Below are 18983 nucleotides of genomic sequence, written 5' to 3'. Positions count from 1 at the left end.
GGGTAAGAAGATCGAGTGACGCACGTGTCCGAATTCAGGTAGCCGATGAAAGGGTCCAATCTGTGAATGGCTTTGGGTTAATTTCCCTACCCGCTGCCCGGTGTCTTCTTGAGAACCGAGAGGAGTGAGAGAAACCTCGTCTTGTTCCGTCGTCAGATCCAAACAGCCTCGTCAAGGTGTGCCGATCGATGCGTTCGTGATTCATGGTTTCGTGATGGTGATTGTGACAGTTTGTTTCCTGCACGTGGCATTGGTGGCTACGCCGCGTCTAGGCAGAAGAGAGCCGAGACAGCGGAAGGTGCTGTTGAGAAACGCTAAACCCCGACAACATGGGGCACAGATGAACCACAATCAGGGGCACCACCTCACTCGGTCGATTAGACGACAACAGAACGTGTGTCTCGTCCGCCCTCGACATTCCAATGATTTTGGTTCAATGTGGTGACTTTATTCCCCACTGGCATGCTTTTGGTGTGAACAGAGGAAACGATGCGCGGTTCCGTGCCAATCCGAACACGGAATATTATATAAGGAGGGACGTGTGAAAACACGAAATACGAAAGAAACATTCTCGTGATTCACGATTTTGAATCACGAAATAATAGAGTAAAAAACAAAACACAAATCTGAATCGTGAATGTAACCTCGAACCGGTCAATAATCGTGAATGTAAATGCTTCGAAGACTGCCAGCCGGATCGGTTTGCGAGCATGTTGGCTCACTTCTTGCGGCTAGGTAGGGTCCTGAGGGTTGGTGTATCTTTCAGTCGTGGGTTGAGAGACCGGTACGTTTTGGAGCCCCACAGACGCAGCCTCAAACTTTCCTTTTTCAGTTGAGGAGCTTCCCTCCGCACTCGGAACCGCGATCTTGGTATAAGAACGATTAGCCTCGTCTAGACTTTGCAGATCCCACTTTGACCACCCGCTGTACCATCTGCCAATCAATCGTCACAATGTCGTCGGAAATTCCAACTATCACCACGCCCAAGCCGTTTCAAATCGTCTACAGCGACGATGAGGTGAAAGACCTTCGTAATCGCCTGCGCAACACCCGGTTTCCTGCTGCGCCTTACCTCCCCGAAGATGCGCGTAAGCCAATGAAATTGATCTACAAGCCGGACCTGCCTCTGGTCAAGCAGCTGATCGGCAAGTGGGCCGACTATGACTTCGCGGCTTTCCAAAAGCGTCTCAACAGCTTCCCACACTTTACCACCTCGGTCGACTGGTGCACACAGCTGCACTTTGTACACAAACGTTCGAAACGCGAAGATGCGATCCCGCTCATGCTCATCCACGGATGGCCCGGAAGTTGGTTCGAGTTTGCCCATGTGATTGATGAGCTTGCCAATCCCGCCGAGAAGGAAGCTCCTGCCTTCCATGTCGTTGTGCCCTCGCTGCCTGGATTTATGGACTCGACTCCTCCGCCTTCCAACAAGCCTGGTGTTGGTGATGTTCGAGGGTACACGCGCATCCTTGATGCTCTCATGCGTGGCCTTGGGTATGACAAGTATGCTTCGCAAGGTGGTGATTGGGGCAGCCCTCACGCTCGAGCTCTGGGAGCCTTCCACTCTCACAAGGACGGTACCGGTTGTCGTGCGGTCCATCTCAACTTTTGTCCCGTCGCCGCCAAAGGACTCAGCAAGTTCATGCTCAGCTCTTTGCCTTACAAAGTGACACTGGGCGTTGCAAAACTAATCTACGGACAGGAATACCTAATGATGGCTGCAAAAGGAATCTACTTTGAACAAAATCGTGCCTATTACGATGTTCAACGCACGAGACCCGTGCAGCTGCTGTACGGTCTCGTCGATTCGCCTGCTGGATTGCTCGGCTGGCTAGGAAACATCTATGATACCTTGTCGGAACGTCGTCCTGACCACCCACGGCTCAACATGGATGCATGTCTGGAGATTGCTACGCTGTTCTGGTTCACAAGGTCGATCGGAACATCGTTCATTCCGTACACCAACAACATCTTCTTGCCCGAGATTCACGGTTCTGCCGAGTACAAGCTTCCTGTTCCTCTTGGATACTCGGACTTCCCAGACGAGCTCGTCAACACGCCTAAGTTTGTGGTGGATGCGACGACGACCAGTGGTAAGACGAGATGGATTGCCAAAGCTCCGGTGGGTGGTCACTTTGCTGCCCACGAGGAACCGACCATCTTTGTTAGCCACCTGAGAAATGCTTTTGCTAAAGGCGGAAAGGGAAAGTGGCCCGCAAGTGATGAGGGGATCAAGTCTTCGCACATTGCTGGCGGGTTGTGGGATGAGGTCAGGGATCAGGAGGCGAGGGCATCCAAGATTTGATCGTTGTGTCCGAATTCATAGTCCTTCCACGACTAGAAATGTAGCGTAACCTGTTTCAAGAACAAGGTGATTCGTGCGTGGTGGTTAGAGCTGTGAGTGTGCGGCGCCAAGTGACGAGTTCAACACTGGCTAATGCGATGCTCTTCAAAGAAAGCATAGATCGTGTCATACAATCACTTGACGTCGTTTTTAGATCCTCTGGACCTCCGGCCCAATGTCCTCAAAAATCACGAATACTGGGGATCACCTCCAGCGTGGCTGTATTAATAATTTTCGCCTGTTCCTCTGAGTCTCTGGGGCTGCTTTGGACCAATCATCATGGAGCACTGGATTGCCTCCAACGCCCTACGAAACGCTTGATCGTCGAGTTAAGTCACGAGTTGTACAGTCTTACGACGGGGATCATGCATGCCCGAAGTTGAACAAGATCCTACACGCTATTTCCACCATCAAGACCAAAGAGCTTCTGAAAGCCTTGTTCACAATAGAAAGTCTGAGCAAATCCGCACCCGGCACAATAGGTTCCAAAAGCCTTTCAGCTTATTCACCGGATTGTCATGAAAGTTAACTCGGTTGAAGCCCACCTGTGGGGACAGAACAGGCTTGCCCACATGACAGGCAGGCAAAAAGTATAGCCGTGATCAAGACCGGCAGAACTAATGAGATCACCGATTGCTTTTTGAGATTGGCCAAATTACGATATCGGATGCAAGCATTACCTAAAACCTAGCGACAAAGCTCGCAAGGCCAGTGATTCACGATTGGGGCAGACAGAATCAGATGACGGTCCGCTGCCCGAGGCATGTACACAGGTGCAACAACTTGTGTCTCTCTTCCCATGGCGATGTAGATGCGTGCGTTGGAGCAATCTTTAGGGGTAATTCAAGCTGACCAAGCGATCCTCTCTCCTGCACGACACTGGAATGCTCTTCGGCGTCCAAGCGATCGTCATCATGCACAGGTCTGCCATGCGTTGATTGATCGCCATGATGGTGCTGTAGACGAGGCTTGGTATTGAATGACCCGCAAAATGAGACGGTGTTTGTTCTGGTCCATCTCAGTCGTTCTGCCTTTCTAGGGGCAATGTGCTCAGGCTTCAAGAGGTCTGAACGTATTCGTCATTGTAGACTGTCTTTAAGCGTGAGGTTCTCAGCTAACTGTGCATTGATGAGCCGAAGAGGATTAGCATGAGTTGGATGATGGCGGATGTAGCGAGCGAATTTTTGCAGGTTGAATGTGCTGCGATCGGAACGGGATGACGATGATTGGAGACCTGACAAGCGCGAAGAGTCGATGATAGAGGAGCAGGCAGCATGCCGTGTGAGGCTGCCAACACTAAGGTTTATGGATGGGCTGGCGCATTGCATGAATCAACACAGCCGAGCTTGGTGAAAGCAGCGGCCCAAGCAAAGAAGATCTTGGAAACCTTCTTCTCAACCCAAGCCGAGACGTGCAAACGCACGACGTGAAACTCACGACTCGGGCTTGATTTTCAGCCTTCAAGTGCCACGCTGGCCATCTGAGTTTGAAAAACACATAACAAACGCAACCAAAGCATCCCGGCACACCCTTGAAAAATTCGAAAATCACCCTGAATCATACAATCTCAAGACGCGTCCATGTCAATACACTCGACTCGCTGCATGTTTCTTTGAATCTTTGAATCTGACGCCCGAGAACCAAGGCAGAGACAGAGGGCTGTCGTCGATGCCAAACAGTTTTATATAAAGTACGAGTTGGAGGGATGTCTCTTGAAATTCTTGATTGAGTAACGATGTGTTTTAATGTGGAATTGACTGAGAGCTGCAACGCGTGCATCCTCTTGACTCACCACAAAGAAAGAAGAACAAAAAAAAAACAAAAAAAAACAAAAGAGTCAATTGGCACGTTACAAGCACCTCATTTGTAGCCAACAACACCCTGGACCTCTTCCTCATCCTATTGACGAGCCATTCACTTCACGATCTCAAAAGAAGCGAATCTTGTGGGTCGTAGATCAATATGAAGCAATGCTTTCCAGAAAAGAGTACGCGGAACAGCACATTGTGATTCAAGAGGGTGATTGTCAAGTGGTCGGCGTTCCTGTACGAGAAATCCCAGGTCTGTTTTCTGCTGCTCGGTGTACGATCTTGGTCAGATGCATCAACCTGCCTGTATATCGTCAGATGCATCGGCTGCAGTGCTCGTCCGGCACGACTGTGGCTTCTGCATGACTATCATCCTTGACATATTTTGAGCCTGCTGTGCACACAACAGCCAAATCCCTTTCTCCAGAGTTGTGCTCCGCTCTGTCGCCAGTTTGCTGAGCTCTGTCTACATCATCTCTCAACGCTGCCGCCGACTTCCATTCCTTTCCTTCTCTTCTCTTTCGTCCCCGTCCTACCATACAAACTCTCCACTCCACTCTCGTCTTCCTTTTCGTTGCCTACATCATCCTACGTTGATCGCAGGACTTACAAATTCGCACACACACTCGTTCAGCTCGCCGTTGTCGCCAAACGCACACCACCACCAACCCCGTCCATCACTTCTCAAAAATCTTCAGAATGGTTTCTGTCAAGATCACAACCTTGGCCGTGCTCGCTCTCGCCGCTGCCGACACCGTCATCTCCACCATCGTTGTCACCAAACCTGTACAGTTAGTATCGTCTCAAGTGCGTTAGGCGCATCGTGCGAGCTTTTCGGTGCTGACTTACATATTACTTTCTCTGCGCGTCGTATGGAAATACGTTCTGTCCATGCGTGATTTCATGTTTATACGTGCGATGTAGGTCCACAACCGGTCATGGTGGCAAGCGTCTAAACATCGAATGGAACGACGATGGCAAGACACCCACACGACGTGATTGGGGCCGTGTCAACATTTACCTCGCCACCGGCTCGCGCGATGTGCAGTACAAGCTGCAGACACTCGCCACCAACGTCTCGTACAATGCGGGTGAGGGTCGATATCAGATCAGCCCCACCGTCGGCCCTACCGGTGGCTACTACTTCCTCCGATTCGAAGGCACCAACACCACCACCAACAGCATCCCCGCCATGGCCTTTTCGGCTCGTTTCCGTCTCGAAGACATGACGGGCAACTTTAACTCGACCATAATGTCGACCATCCAGGGAGGTTCGGGTACCGGTCAGCTCACCACCACTGTTGCTAGCGCCACCTCGTCTGCTTCGACGCCCAACTTTTTCGGAGCCTCGTCTTCCACCCAGAGCGCTCTCGCTGCTACCACTACCCCGGCAACAGGCTCCGGTAGCGCCGCCTCTTCGCAGTCGACAACTGTCAAGTCGAGCTCATCTGACGCTTCGGCTGCGAACAAGATGGCTGGTTTCCTCAGCGCATTGGTCGGTGCTGCTGCTGTTGGTGCCGCTTTACTCTGATCGCTGCATTTCGAATGGCAAAGAGAGCTCTGGTCAGCATCTCTTTTGCAACCATCACACCTATTTTCGCTTTCATCTGCACGCTGAGTTCGCTGCTGTCGACCCTTGCACAGCTCTTCGATCATCCTTTTGTTTTCTAGATCGTTATTTTTGATTGCTTCTGTATATATCGTTTGTTCTGCAAGAAACACACTCGTTTCACCACTCGATTGCGTGAGGTGTTCAGATCATCGATGGCTTACATTACGATTCCAATCGAGGGTGCGAGATAAAGCAAGACATTCAGATGGACAACGTAGCGATACGCCAACTACGCCAACTAGAGCTTTGCAACCCTGGACATCTTCTTGACCTCGTTCATCAACACGGTCTGCATCCTCAAACCCAACATGATGTTACCCTTCACCTTCACCTTACCCTTCATAAATGCCACCTGCGGACTGAGCTGACCAAGAGCGATCCTGATCATGTCTCGATCGCTGATGGTCAACACACAATCCGGTTTGGGTTTAGCAGGTCCGGGACCTCGGATGATTTTTCCTTCCTTGCGCATATCCACGTAAAATTGGACCACCTTCTCGTCGCCCGTGTACGACTCAGAACTGGGTCGGACGTTAAATTGAAAGATACCGTTGACCGCCTTCTTCGCCTGTTCGAGGTTCATCATGTCCAAATCGGCTGTGAACCCTTCGGAATTCTCCGAATGAAGTAAAGCCCAGTAGACGACACAGAAGAGTTTGGATACATCCAGACCAGGCACCTTGAGCTCGGTGGGATCGATTTGTTCTTCCTTGGACTTGTTCGGGTCGGAAAAGTCAATGTCATCCGCTTGTTCCAGCATGATCTGAAACAGATTAGTCTCTTCGTGTTCTTCGTTTTTAGCCATCGTGATGGGTTAAGCTCCAGAGTGGAACGTGCGCGCGGAAAGATCTGGCTCGTAGGGAGATCTCGAGATGAGTTTGCTGGTCAATTTCGGCTAGTAGGCCGCGATCAGAGGTTTGTTAGGATGTGGAGCGGCTGAGAGAAGAGGGATAGGCTATCAAGGGTATATATGCGTTGTGCGAGATAGGCGTCAACGTTCGAGGTCTTGTGCGACTGCTGCGTGCTGTTGCACGACAGTGCTTTCACCTTTCACCAGAGTGTGTGAAGCAAGTCACAAGTAGACAAAAAAGCAGAAATGCAATGCTGCGCCTCGGCACGACCCAACGCTGTCTCACTCATTCCAATCTAGCAAATCACCAATCTGGCAACTACTCTCAACGTCCACAACGATAGAAAATTCTCAGACGAGATAAATACAACCGTCCCCTGCTCGTCTATCCACATCCCCACTCGTCCCCCTGTATCACAGCCATGTTCATTTCTGATCTGTGAAAGCACGACCTCGTGTCGGGAATCACCACTTGTTTGAGCTGTGTGGGGCAAAACAAGCGCACAATTCGGCTAACATGGTGACAAGCATCTGCATCCGACCAGGAGCTACTACATCATCGTCACGGTGCACTCGATCGGCTGTGGCACAAAGACAGAGGCGGCAAAAAAAAAAAAAAAAGTGTGGGGTAACGCCGTTGGCGCGGGCTGAATAGCGAGCTGGCGATCCCGATTAGCGCTCCGAGATCAGACCTGCAGAGAAGCAGTCTCGCTTCCGAACGCATTTTCACAGCAGGGGATAATTCACGATTCGTGGTTGTCACGTGTGGTGGGTCGTGCGTCATGGGTCATTTCCCAATATGTTAGGTCGAGATGGCCAACGACCGAATCGCACGGGAAACGTGAATCACGAATCACGGATGAGTGCAAACTTTTGGAAAAGCGATACGTTTAGGTTTTTCGAGAAGATCTTCCTCCACCTTGAAAGCTTTGTGCCCGCTTTAGTTCCAAACCATCACTGCTCAGCTCTCTACCCTGCGTTTTTGCGTTGAGGGTGAGATCGATACCGATATGTCCGCCATCGAAGTGGCCACGGCTTTTGCGCCCGACCTCCTCGCCTCGTCTACGGTCTCCGCCTATAACAAGGAGTACGAAGCCAGCGCGCCCTACAAACACGCCGTCATCCCTGCCCTGATCAACGAGGACCTGCTCAAAGCCACTCGTCAGGAGATCATCGAAGAGCTGCGCTTCGCGGAAAAGGAAACCGACATCTACAAGGTCAACCAAACCGGTGACCTTGCCAACCTCGACGGTCTGCCAGAGGAAGAAGCCGGTCGACTGCAGAACCTCCTGCGCGTTCGCAATGCCATTTATTCGCAAGAGTTCAGAAGCTGGCTCCAGGGGGTCACGGGTTGCGGACCACTCAGCGCTAAAAAGAAGGACATGAGCATCAACGACTATCGCCAAGGATGCCATTTGCTCAATCACGACGATGTCATCTCTACGCGAAGAGTATCATACATCCTCTACCTGCCAGATCCGGATCAGCCATGGCAGCCAGAGTGGGGTGGCGCACTCGAGCTGTATCCCGTCAAGACCAAGGGTACACCCGACGATTTGCCGAGCAAAATCATCCCGCCCAAATGGAACCAATTCACATTCTTTACCGTGCAGCCTGGTCACTCATTTCACTCGGTAGAGGAAGTCGTTCACCCAAGTCAGTCCCGACTCAGCATCTCCGGTTGGTTCCACCGACCTCAAGAAGGTGAAGAGGGCTTCACCACAGAAGACGAAAAGAAGGAGGCAGAGGTGGAAAAGGAAATGAGCAGTCTCGAGAGTCTCTCGGCCAAGGAAAACGCAAAACTGTTCGAAGCCTATCCGGAAGAATTCGAAACCCCATTGCCTGGCTCGCCACTCAGTCAAGACGAGAAGAAGTTTTTGCTTCAATTCCTCAATCCAGCCTACTTGGTGGCAAAGACGCAAGAACAGCTGTTTGAACAGTTTGGTGATGACTCGCACATTCTGCTGTCCGATATCTTGAAGAAAGAGATCGCCCAGTCGTTGGAAAAGTCGTTGCGGCAGGCGGATGCAAAGGACGGATTCCAGTGGTGGACCTCTGGCAAAGGCGAAGAGTCGACAAGGATCCAGCCACACGCTGTGGGTACGGATCGGGTCGATGATGCCGATAACGAGGCAAAGCAGTGGAGCATCTCCGGTCCACCGCACAAGCAGCGATACGCTGTGCAGTCAGAGCAAGCTACGCCCAAAAAAGCTGGCGAGATTGCATCGCAGAACACACTTGTCCCTAACCCGCTCCCCACGGATGCAGGTGCGCTCCTCAAGCTGCTCAGCACAGTCCTCTTCCCCTCGATTGCCTTCCGACATTTTCTCGCCAACATCTCACAGCTTGTCCCATTGGGAGCTCGACCGATCGAAGCCAGAAGGTTCCGTCCTGGCCTTGACTACACGCTGGCACGATCCGACACCGAACCTGTATTGGATGTGACGCTTAACCTCACCCCGGATGTCGTCAAGCCTTCGCTGGAAGAAGAGCGTAAAGCTGGTCCGCGTGGGCTGGCAAGCAAAGCAAAGAAAGGCAAGGTCGCCCCTGTCAAACCATCCTCTTTTACGGGATCCAAGATGCTCTCGAAGAAAGAAGCAAAGGATCTGGCTGCCAAGTGGGAAAGCGGAGACATTGGGGGCTGGGAATGCTACATGGCACCTCACGAGGGCGAAGAAGACCCGGCTGTCTACCAGAGTGGCAACAGCGGTAAAAAGAAGGCGAATGACGAAGAAAACGAAGCCGACGCCGTGATGAAGGATGCTGAAGATGATGAGGGGGAAGAGATTGTCGAAATGATCGAAGATGACGGAGACGAGGCGGACGACGATTTCGATGGCGTTCTTCTCAACCTCACGCCAAGCTTCAACACGTTGAGCGTGGTGCTGAGGGACGAGGGTGTGATGAGGTTCGTCAAGTACCTGGCTGCGTCAGCGGGAGGCTCGAGGTGGGATGTGATTGGAGAATACGAGATCGGCGCTATCGAGATGGAGGAGGAGGAAGAGGGCGCTGATGGCGCTGATGGCGCTGATGCATGACCTCCTTACTATCGTTGCCTTTTGCCTGATAGACGTCTTTTGTTTCCATGTATGCACCTAGTAATCACAGAGTATCTTCATCGCAATCTCTCGTTTCCTGTCATCGTACATAGTCATGAGTGTATCTGACCATAGTTTCATTTCGTGTAGCAGTCTGGCTAAATCGACGCAAATTGAAAAGCTCACCGAGTCTCGGACGAAAACGTGAAACAATCGCGTTAAGTGTTGGTTTCCAAAGCACTTACCTGGCGCGTGTGTGTCACTTTTTCTGGCATTTTGGAAGATGCCGAACAAGTCAAACTCGTTCCTTTCACACCTCGAAATCCTCTCTGCTGCAACTAGAGATACATTCATCATGTGGTAAGCTTGCTTGTTGGCCGTGCTCTTCTCAACGCACACGATGCTGATTTCTGGCTGCAACTATACTATGCCTCACAGCAAACACATCCTCAACGCACAAGTATCGATTCGGGCACCTTGTTGTCAGAAGTTTTTCGACGTATGTCCACCCGTTTGAACTGTTCTCCGAGACACTTGTCAAGCATAGAGACGGTCGGATCTGACAACCATCGCTACTCCCTCTTCACACAGTGTCCAGAATGCCATGCGGAATCACAAGATCACATGCTCCGCAAAACGATCGAGATGGCGTTCATCTGCAAGAAATGCCGCAAAGCCTTTCGCAAAGATCTGACGCAGTACGAAGAGTCGGATGAGTTCTGTCCACATTGCGATAATCATTACGTACGTCTGATTCAGCTTGTTTCGCTCTCATGGTTATGTCTTGCTTACCGTCGTAGCGTTACGTTTTCTGCACCTTTCTTGATTCTGGTCTGTTGGGCTCGTAGGTGATCGACGCCAAAACACCGCAGGCAGTTCTTTCGGTGGAAGGCGAAGACGCGCGTGTCGACAATCGCATGTTGCGCGACGATCGCATCAAGTACGATCCGAGAAAGGACTTCTACTACCGCCGTGCTGCGGCGCAGGAGACGGAAAGAATCGATGAGGGAGGCTGGTTACAAGCGATCAAGGATCGAGCCGCAGGCAAGTTAGGTCCGGATGGTCTACCGATCGATGCGCAAGGTCCGATGGGTGCAGATGGCAAACCATTGCTGGATGCGTCTGCGTTGGATGTGGGCATGTCAAGCAGGAATCCACAGTGGAATAAGTTCAACGATGATGATCTGGACTGGTCGTAGAAATGGATCGCACAAACGAATCAAGAACAAGCTGTATTTGTACTCTTATCAACTCAATCGAAAAGGCTCTTGGCCTTAACACGCAAACCAGATCGCTATGGCGCGTATCAACGCTCGTGGCTCTCGTACAAAGACACGCGCAGCAAACACCCCTACAAATCCGATCAGAACCACAATCGTACACGCAGAGACCGCCGCCAAAATGACAGTACAAGGGTATCAAAATTGCATGTTGAGTCGCCATGTCAGTCGACAGGCGGCAGAAGTCAATCGCGAATTTATACGTCGTGCGGAATGTCAAAGTATTGCTGGGCAAGCTTCGAGAGCTCCTCTGCAAGCTGTTTGCGCTTCTCGTCGGGGTCCTGTTCATACTTGGTCTTCAACGCTTTCATGCGTTCCAGGATGGCTTTAGAAGTGGAGTCGGGCATGTTGCGCGGGTCTCGGACGTACACGTCGATGCCGGCGGGGGTGGCGGGCGTCTTTTCAAAGTACGTGACGAGCCAGTCGAACTTGGTACGCGATGTATCGTCGAGGTCGTAAGGACCGTAACCGATGACCTGCCATTTGGAGTGGAAGAATCGTAGCAGTCCGTTCCCGGTCCATTGGTACGAAGCGCTGGTAGATGCAACGATGTGTAGCAAAGATAGAGAAGAGTGTACAGGTGTCAGCGTGTTCGGTATGAGATGACATACAGAGAAGCAGTGAGAGAGCTTACCCATTCTTAGCGTCTTTCTGCAACACATTTGTTCCCTTTATACCAAATGCCTTGTTCAGCCAGTTCTCTTCCTTTTTCCACTTGGACTGCAACTCCGACGATGAAACCACCTCTGATTCAGCCGATTTCGAGCGAGACTCGGAACGAATCTCGTCTGTAAACCTAACCTCATTCGCATTCGCATCGGGATGAGGAATGTATCGAATTACGACATTCTTCTTTGGTTTCCAAAGAGGCAACGACGAGCCGATGATATACCAGAATCCATCGATTTTCTCCGAGGGACGAGAGGAAAAATGCAACGGATGCGAATCGTCGTAGCTCGTAAAGGGAAGGTCGATGTCGAATGCTCCGGTCGGTTGTTTAAGGACCTGAGCGGCGTCGACGTTGGTCATCATGGAGGGAAGCTTGATTCCAAGATCAACTCGCTAGAGAAGGATGATGGTAGCTGAGACGAAATAGAATGACATCTGTAGTTGAACGGTCAAATGCAACGTCGATCTATGAACTCCCGATACTCGTGACTTGTTGCCACAAGTGAAACACAGAATCGTATGAGAAGTATGCCGGTGTTTGGATGCAAACGTGGGGTTCCATGTGCAGGAATCACGAATGCAGCCCGCCCAGCACATCAGACGCGAAATCGTGAATCCGCGATTGCCCATCATCCAGAGATCACAACTTCTTAACCCGCCTAGGACCCTGACAATCTAACACTTTGAACCCTCACGCTCTTGCCTCACCCTCGCCAACACATGCCAGTCGTGAGTGCCTTGTGCCTCACATGTACGCGAAAGATTTGCCACACTCGCTCACTGGATGTACTGTGTACATAGACGAAGAAAGAAAGGTAAACGTGTACAGTCATGCCCGAGCGACACAATGCAGCCACACGTCGCACATAGCCCCTGTGCTTCTTGCCCAAGACATGGTACTCGAATCTCGCTCGCTTCAGTGTGAGGATCGGTGGATGCATTTACATTTATACGTATTTGGTTCCTTCTCACCACCAGTATCGATGTGTAGAGCAGTGGTATCCATCAGGATGGTTGATGAGGTACTTCTGGTGGTAGTCATCCGCAGGGAAGAAGTCCTCTTTCTTTCGAATCTCGAGTTGCGTGACAATCTTCTTGCCTTTCGGGTCAAAGTGCTTTTTCTGCACCTCTTCGGTCACCTTCTTTGCGATATCGAGCTGCGTCTGGTCGTGCGCAAAGATGGCAGAACGGTACTGTGTGCCTCGATCGTTGCCCTGCTGGTTAAGCTGCGTGGGGTCATGGGTTCGGTAGAAGAACTCGATTATCTCGGCATATGACACCTTGGACGGGTCATACACGATCTGAGCAGCCTCGGCGTGACCAGTGCGACCTGTGCAGACCTCCTCATACGATGGGTTCTTGCTCGACTCTTGGCCACCGATGAAGCCCACTTTGGCATCGAGCAGACCCTTGCCGTTTCCATAAGCTTTGCGGTAGATGTCCTCTGTGCCCCAGAAGCAACCGTTAGCGACCGTGGCCGTCTCCTGTGCAGACATAGCGGCGTTGCTACCCTTGAGCGCTTCCTGGGCGGCTTGTGCGGTAGGCGTGGTCGGTGGTCCGAGGTGTTGGATCAGAGGTTGCGATGATCTGGTGAAGAGCGAAAAGAATCGGCTCATCAGAGGTAGATAGATGATCGCAAGAAGCCCAAAAACGGTGCCAAGTGATATGCCGCACAACTTGGGCAATGATTGCAGATGGGCTTTGGATGGTGGTACGGAGCAAAGGCTGGTAAGTGCCGAATATGTGCTTGCTTGCTTGCTTGCTTGTTTGCTTGCTTGTGCGCGGCCTATCAAGTTGCTCAGGGGCATGGGACTCACAATATCGTGATCTCCTGCCCACGATGGTATAATACAAGATGACGTGATCATCGAGGAATTTTCTTAATCGTGACTTGTCTAAGCCGAAAAAAGTATAGCCGTATCACGAATCGACCGCGGAAGGTGCTACAGCGAAACTTCATTCATGTTAGATCTTTTGAAAGTGTTGTTCTCGCGCTGCGCTTGCCAACAAAACGCACAGACGCACCCATTCGGACCTTACCTCCTCAACATCTTGATCTCCAAAGTCATAATTTGCTCGATCGGTATGGCTTGATATATACAGCGACTAACCTGATCGATCACGTGGGCAGTCTTCGCAGGCGAGGCTCACAATGTCGTACGCAGGCCAGTCTAGCAAGGCCTCCTCCTCTCTCGATCCAAGGTCGATTCGCACCGCAAGCTCGTCCGCGTACCCGAACCATGCAGGCGTCGGAACTCACCATGACAGCGAAGTCGCATTCGCCGAGCTGCAGATGCTTTCTCAGAATCAGAGGAAACTCGCCACGCTGACCGGTCGCATGACTACGATTCTCTCGGGTTTTGACAAGCGCCTCATCAAGCTCGAAGGCAGCATCTTGCCCATCCACAAGGGCACGCAGAAACTTGCGCGTATGTCGGATAACATTGACCTAACCTTATCCGCCCTCAACAAGACGCTTGGACACTACGATGTTGTCATTGACGAACAGCCGCTTCTAAAGCAAGGCCCTGATGCCAGTGATACACGTCCTTACATGGACACCATCGACCGCGTCATTAAAGGTCTCGACTACCTGCAGAAATCCAACCTCAAGAGTCAAGAAGGCGTCATGAAACGCATGAACGACCTTATCGAGCTTGGCGCTCGCAACCTCTGCACTGTCATCTCAGACTGGGTACGTGCGGATTCCGAGGCCATCGACTTGTCCGAGTACAGTCGAAATGCTCACTATCCCGTGCTCTCCGAAACGACACACAACGCAATTGTGCCTATATTTAACTACCTCTCCACGCTACCACAACACCCGCGTACTGGTTTTGCGCCCATGTCGGCTGGCCTGGCTGTCTATGCCAGCGTCAGGGGCGACTATCTTAAACAGTGTCTCGCTCCATTAGCAGCAAGGTTGCAGCAGCACGCTCTCGAACAGATCGGTACGGGCGTCACCGGTGCAGGCATGGTCATGGTTACGCAAGACGATGATTTTGACAGCCACTCCAACTACCGCCGAGGCCAAGCTGGAGCCGTCGAGCTGTTCGAAGCGTACTACGGCATGCTCGACAACGATTATCGTATCTTGCAGGGACTTATGACCTCGGCTGAGCTCGACAAGCAGACGCTGTTGCTTGCCTCGACATTTTCGCAACTTGCATCGCAACCTCTCACAGCTCTCATCGAGTCGCTCGGTACGGTGCAATCGCATGTTCGCCGGCATCTAGCCACTCACACCTCTTTCTTGCTGGATCTCATCGGCGCTTTGTCTGGGATCGTTCTAACAGGTCGATGGGATGTGCTACTTCGTGCCATGGAAGATTCTCCGGAAGCGCCTTTGCATAGCACATCGCCCATTGACAGAGCAGAGCTGGACCTGAATACCGGCTTTGCACCTGCTGCCGAAGTTCTCGAGATCTACAGCAAGCTCAAGAACACCGCCATCGGCATCTTCCCGCGCTTCATTGAAGACGTCAAGGCAATTCCTGCACGAAAAGTGTCTGAAGTCCCTAGCACCTCGGTCAACGAAATTACTTACTTGGGACTTCAGTTCATACGACAGATTACCGAGTACAGCGACGTTGTTTCGCCGCTCTTGCACACCCTTGGCAACGGAAACTGGATGATGTCGAGTGGTGTAGCACCGATTCTCTCGTTGGGACTTGATAGCGATGCAAGCAAGCAGAGCATCGTGGGCGACTATCTCAATGACGTTGTCGCTGTTGTGCTTACCTCGCTTGAGGCTCGATCTCGCGCCATCCGCCAGCCCTCCACCGCCTCCGTCTTCCTACTCAACAACATTGGACATCTCCGGCGGTCTGTATCTGCACCGTTACCGAGCTACCTCGGCGCAGCCGAAGATGGCAGCAGCGTCTCGATTATCTCGCTGCATCTGGGAGAGATGGGCAACGATCTACTAGGTACAGCTTTGCGGCAGGCAAACACGTCATATCTGGACGCCTGGTCTCCTGTCGTTGCTCCACTGATGGACGATCAGCCTCTGAATGCTACACAGTATCACCGTCACGCCACATCTAAGCTCATCGGTGTTGGATCCGGATCGGAAAAGAACCAGGTTAAAGATCGGTTCGCTAGATTCTACGAAGCTCTCGAAGATCTGGAGCGGCTGCATCGCGCGTATCCGGTCAACAGAGAGGATCACGAGCTGAAAGAGAGGCTGACAAGAGATGTCACTCGCCTCGTCTGTCCCATGTACGCTCGCTTCTTGGCCAAACACAAGGCAAGCGATTTCACAAAGAATCCGAGCAAGCATATTCGCATGACAGAGCAGGAGGTCGAAGACAAGATCGCTAGCTTGTTTTGTTGACAAGATCTTGCACACATTCACATTATCGTAATTCGTAAATGTTCCAAATCTCTGTTGGATGAAGAACCAGCGTGTTGTTACATGATTCGAAAACGATGTGCGCGCCGTCTTGAGAGAAATTTTAGTGGTAGTCGATGAGTCCAGCGTGCAAAGTGAGGCTGCTCAACCAAGACGTCGTCACTGTCGAGTTGAAGAGGACGCTGAGACCCTGTACGATGTTGTTGAAGTACGGCTTGCTGACGTTGTCTCCAGGTTGAGTGTAGCTGCCGTAACCGTCGACTGCGGGACCTGCTACCCAGCTTCCCAACGCTGTTAGGTAGCTCCTTGGCAAACCTGAGCCGATCAAAGCTGTATCCACGGCTAGCCATGATGGTGTTGTTAGTTTCCCGCTGCTATTTCTGGCCCGGTTGCTTTTGGAATAAATCTCTTGCCAGCTGTAAGGATCTTGACTGGAAGTACGAGCGAGGTTGCTTTGGATCCATGTGGCGACATGAATGTTGACCCATGGTCTGAACAGATCTTGGTTGTTCAAGTTGTTGACATCCAATGCCTTGCCTGTTTCCCAGTCCAACAATGGTCCAGCACCATTCGTGACTGGTGTGGTGGAAACGTTGCATTGGTGACTCCAAGAGTATGTGTTGCTCTGGACAGCCGCATGCTCTTGAAACAGCTTTAGTTCTCCACTTGCGAATGGCGAGACTTGCATCAATCCCCAACTGGATCCGGAATCGAGCCTTCCACCGGAGACGTTGTCAGGGTCGAAATCCGATTCGGCTTTGATGTCCGCCATAATCACACGGGCTGCATCGCGCGTGGAAAGTTCCGGATAGTAGCGAGCTGAAGCAGAAAGGATGGCAGCTACAGTCTCGTCGAGTAAGCAAGGTGTAGAAAGCTGGTCGAGATCTCCCGCCCATGCGCGGATGACGTGCAGATCGTGTCGCACCTCGTTGGGGCCATAATCGGGCGTGTTGGAGTACAAGACCAAGCTGGAGCGCCCAGATTGGACAATGTATTGCTGCGCAAGTGGCGAGATCCCTGCCGAAGCAGACGCGCTCGTATTGGTATTCGAGAGAAGCGTTGCTGGACTTTGCTTCGCAGAGCTCTTCTCCACAGTGGCATTGGTCGATGGATAAGCTTCTGCCAGATCAGACAAAATCACGTCGGTTCGAGAAGCATTGGCGATGATATCAGTCTGGTTGGACAGGATGAGTGCCAATTGACGCGCCTTTCGACCCGTCATTCCTTGATACGTCTCAACCAGTGTCTCAATCTTGTTGACAAAATTGTGGGGTAGTACTTCTGCATCGACCGAAGGTCTCTGCTTTGCCAAGGATGTCGGTGTAGCTGGTGCGACGGTTGGAAACACCGTACTGTGCTGAGAGGAGGAAGACGTGGAGGAAGCAGAGGCCATCTTTTTGGCATTGACGAATGTCGATGCATGGCTGGCGGAAGACCGTGTCGAACTCGGATTCTTTTTTGAGTATGGAGCAGTCTTAGAAGTCGATCGAGGAGGAGCTAAAGAGGAAGTTGAAAAGCTGGATTTGCTCGAGGTGTGAGTCGAAGAAAGGGTGGGGGGAGCCTTAGTCGCTCCGTTGCTGTTGAAAAACAGAGTATACGTCGCCACGAAGGGTAATGGTGTTGGCACGGTCAAAACATCGTCTTGCATCGGTGCGACCTTCAAAGTCACTATGCGTGGCAGTACAGCGGCATGAACGGCGATTCTACCAAAGACATTGAGCATGGTAGCCAAAATGAAGCACAGCAGCGCTACATTTCGAGCGCAGATTCGGGACATTCTGGCGAGCAATGATTTTTTTGTTGCAGAATCGTAAAGCCTTGCGCATCAACACAAAAGGAAAGGAAAGAATGTGAAAGCGGGCTTGCCTTTCTGAAGAATCCAAAGTGTACTCACAGAATTCTGTCGGTCAAGTGTCCTGCGATGTTGTTGAAATCGCCTTCCAGCGACGTTGCAACGAGAAATTCGGGCTTGTGAAGAGGATCTATGTTGAGCAGCTCGACCAGCGAGGCTATGGTGACACCCGAAAAACCCGCTGAATGAAAGAAAGAAGCGCTCGCGCTGGGGCTTGTGAGGCGATGGGCGATGGGATGATGCCTGAGGAAGGGACCAAAGTCTTGAAAGTGTCGAAACTTTGTACTTAAGATAGGAAGCCCTCTGCTCAGGTACACGTTTCAATGTCTCAACATCGCTTTTATAGACAGACGGATCTGTAGCAGAGCATAACAGGAGTCCGGCCAGGACGACCAGGCGCTACACCAAGAAGTTACTTCAACACCGTTACACGTGGGCGGAAAGCAGACGCATGCCGCACTACCGAGTCGAGGGTTACAAAACTCATTCGCCGGCCAGCTTGCGACGATACAGGTAGAGTCTACACGTAGGAATCGCAGCAAAGCCTGTACCTGCATACAGTCAATGTTTGGACTTGACCGCAACCTTCTCGATTCGTCTACAAAAGGTCCAGGAGGCGTTGACACAGACTGTGTTGATATATAGAAGCGACTATCAGCTGGAACATGTCAATCGCCGTCTTTGACAGCGTCTTGGGCTTCCATTCGTGTTTAATACTGTGTTATTAACTACAAAGCACAAATAATTGGGGTAAATAAATCTCAAGAGGGGGAAATTCGATCGGCCCGATTCTATATTTTCATCTCGGTTACTCGCGGATGATTACCGCGGAGCGGAAGAAAGTTCAGGAGACTCTGCGCGTGGGAGAAGACGGAATTGACGGAAAGTAGCACTTTTTTGGTGAACGCTGATTCCCCACAACCGCCGAGGTGGAAGAACGTAACGAGCAAGCGGAAATCGCCCGCGAACACGCTTGCCACAAACAGTTGTTCTCGGGATCGCAGCTTAATAGGGATGACTTCGGATGGGAGGCTTTTCTTCCTTTCCAATCTAACTTCTGTTTAACTCTTTACGTCCACCTACTCGAGACACAAAAGCTAGTCAGTTTCTTCAAGAACAAGCGCAAAACCCTTTCAAGTCGGAAACCGCGTCAAGCAACGTCCTCCTTCACGC

At 51.4% G+C, this 18983-nt stretch overlaps 9 protein-coding genes across 9 annotated transcripts; 5 read left to right on the top strand and 4 right to left on the bottom strand.

The window, feature by feature from the left end:
• Positions 1–952: 952 nt before the first annotated feature.
• Positions 953–2308, top strand: UMAG_01852 (uncharacterized protein; the record flags this gene model as incomplete). Its single annotated transcript, XM_011389489.1, has 1 exon — positions 953–2308. The coding sequence occupies one exon, from the start codon at positions 953–955 to the stop codon at positions 2306–2308; it is 1356 nt and encodes a 451-aa protein (XP_011387791.1).
• A 2546-nt stretch (positions 2309–4854) lies between these two features.
• On the top strand, positions 4855–5686 carry UMAG_01851 (uncharacterized protein; the record flags this gene model as incomplete). Its single annotated transcript, XM_011389488.1, has 2 exons — positions 4855–4946; positions 5080–5686. 2 exons carry the CDS (start codon positions 4855–4857, stop codon positions 5684–5686), a joined length of 699 nt encoding a protein of 232 aa, XP_011387790.1.
• Positions 5687–6005: 319 nt separating this feature from the next.
• Positions 6006–6572, bottom strand: UMAG_01850 (uncharacterized protein; the record flags this gene model as incomplete). The annotated part of the gene is made up of 1 exon (XM_011389487.1): positions 6006–6572. The coding sequence occupies one exon, from the start codon at positions 6570–6572 to the stop codon at positions 6006–6008; it is 567 nt and encodes a 188-aa protein (XP_011387789.1).
• Positions 6573–7627: 1055 nt separating this feature from the next.
• Positions 7628–9655, top strand: UMAG_01849 (oxidative DNA demethylase; the record flags this gene model as incomplete). Its single annotated transcript, XM_011389486.1, has 1 exon — positions 7628–9655. The coding sequence occupies one exon, from the start codon at positions 7628–7630 to the stop codon at positions 9653–9655; it is 2028 nt and encodes a 675-aa protein (XP_011387788.1).
• Positions 9656–10010: 355 nt separating this feature from the next.
• On the top strand, positions 10011–10854 carry UMAG_10261 (uncharacterized protein; the record flags this gene model as incomplete). Its single annotated transcript, XM_011389656.1, has 4 exons — positions 10011–10015; positions 10094–10154; positions 10247–10399; positions 10504–10854. The coding sequence occupies 4 exons, from the start codon at positions 10011–10013 to the stop codon at positions 10852–10854; spliced, it is 570 nt and encodes a 189-aa protein (XP_011387958.1).
• Positions 10855–11132: 278 nt separating this feature from the next.
• UMAG_01847 (uncharacterized protein) lies at positions 11133–11964 on the bottom strand (the record flags this gene model as incomplete). Its single annotated transcript, XM_011389485.1, has 2 exons — positions 11133–11469; positions 11570–11964. The coding sequence occupies 2 exons, from the start codon at positions 11962–11964 to the stop codon at positions 11133–11135; spliced, it is 732 nt and encodes a 243-aa protein (XP_011387787.1).
• A 608-nt stretch (positions 11965–12572) lies between these two features.
• UMAG_10260 (peptide-methionine-S-sulfoxide reductase) lies at positions 12573–13220 on the bottom strand (the record flags this gene model as incomplete). Its single annotated transcript, XM_011389655.1, has 1 exon — positions 12573–13220. The coding sequence occupies one exon, from the start codon at positions 13218–13220 to the stop codon at positions 12573–12575; it is 648 nt and encodes a 215-aa protein (XP_011387957.1).
• A 536-nt stretch (positions 13221–13756) lies between these two features.
• Positions 13757–15940, top strand: UMAG_01845 (uncharacterized protein; the record flags this gene model as incomplete). Its single annotated transcript, XM_011389484.1, has 1 exon — positions 13757–15940. One exon carries the CDS (start codon positions 13757–13759, stop codon positions 15938–15940), a length of 2184 nt encoding a protein of 727 aa, XP_011387786.1.
• Positions 15941–16061: 121 nt separating this feature from the next.
• On the bottom strand, positions 16062–17735 carry UMAG_01844 (uncharacterized protein; the record flags this gene model as incomplete). Its single annotated transcript, XM_011389483.1, has 1 exon — positions 16062–17735. The coding sequence occupies one exon, from the start codon at positions 17733–17735 to the stop codon at positions 16062–16064; it is 1674 nt and encodes a 557-aa protein (XP_011387785.1).
• Between the last annotated feature and the right edge of the window lie 1248 nt (positions 17736–18983).

This window comes from Mycosarcoma maydis, chromosome 3 (assembly GCF_000328475.2).
Source record: "Mycosarcoma maydis chromosome 3, whole genome shotgun sequence".
NCBI lineage: Eukaryota > Fungi > Basidiomycota > Ustilaginomycetes > Ustilaginales > Mycosarcoma > Mycosarcoma maydis.
Note: the sequence above shows the minus strand (reverse complement) of the source record. Positions and strands in the feature narration are given on the sequence as shown.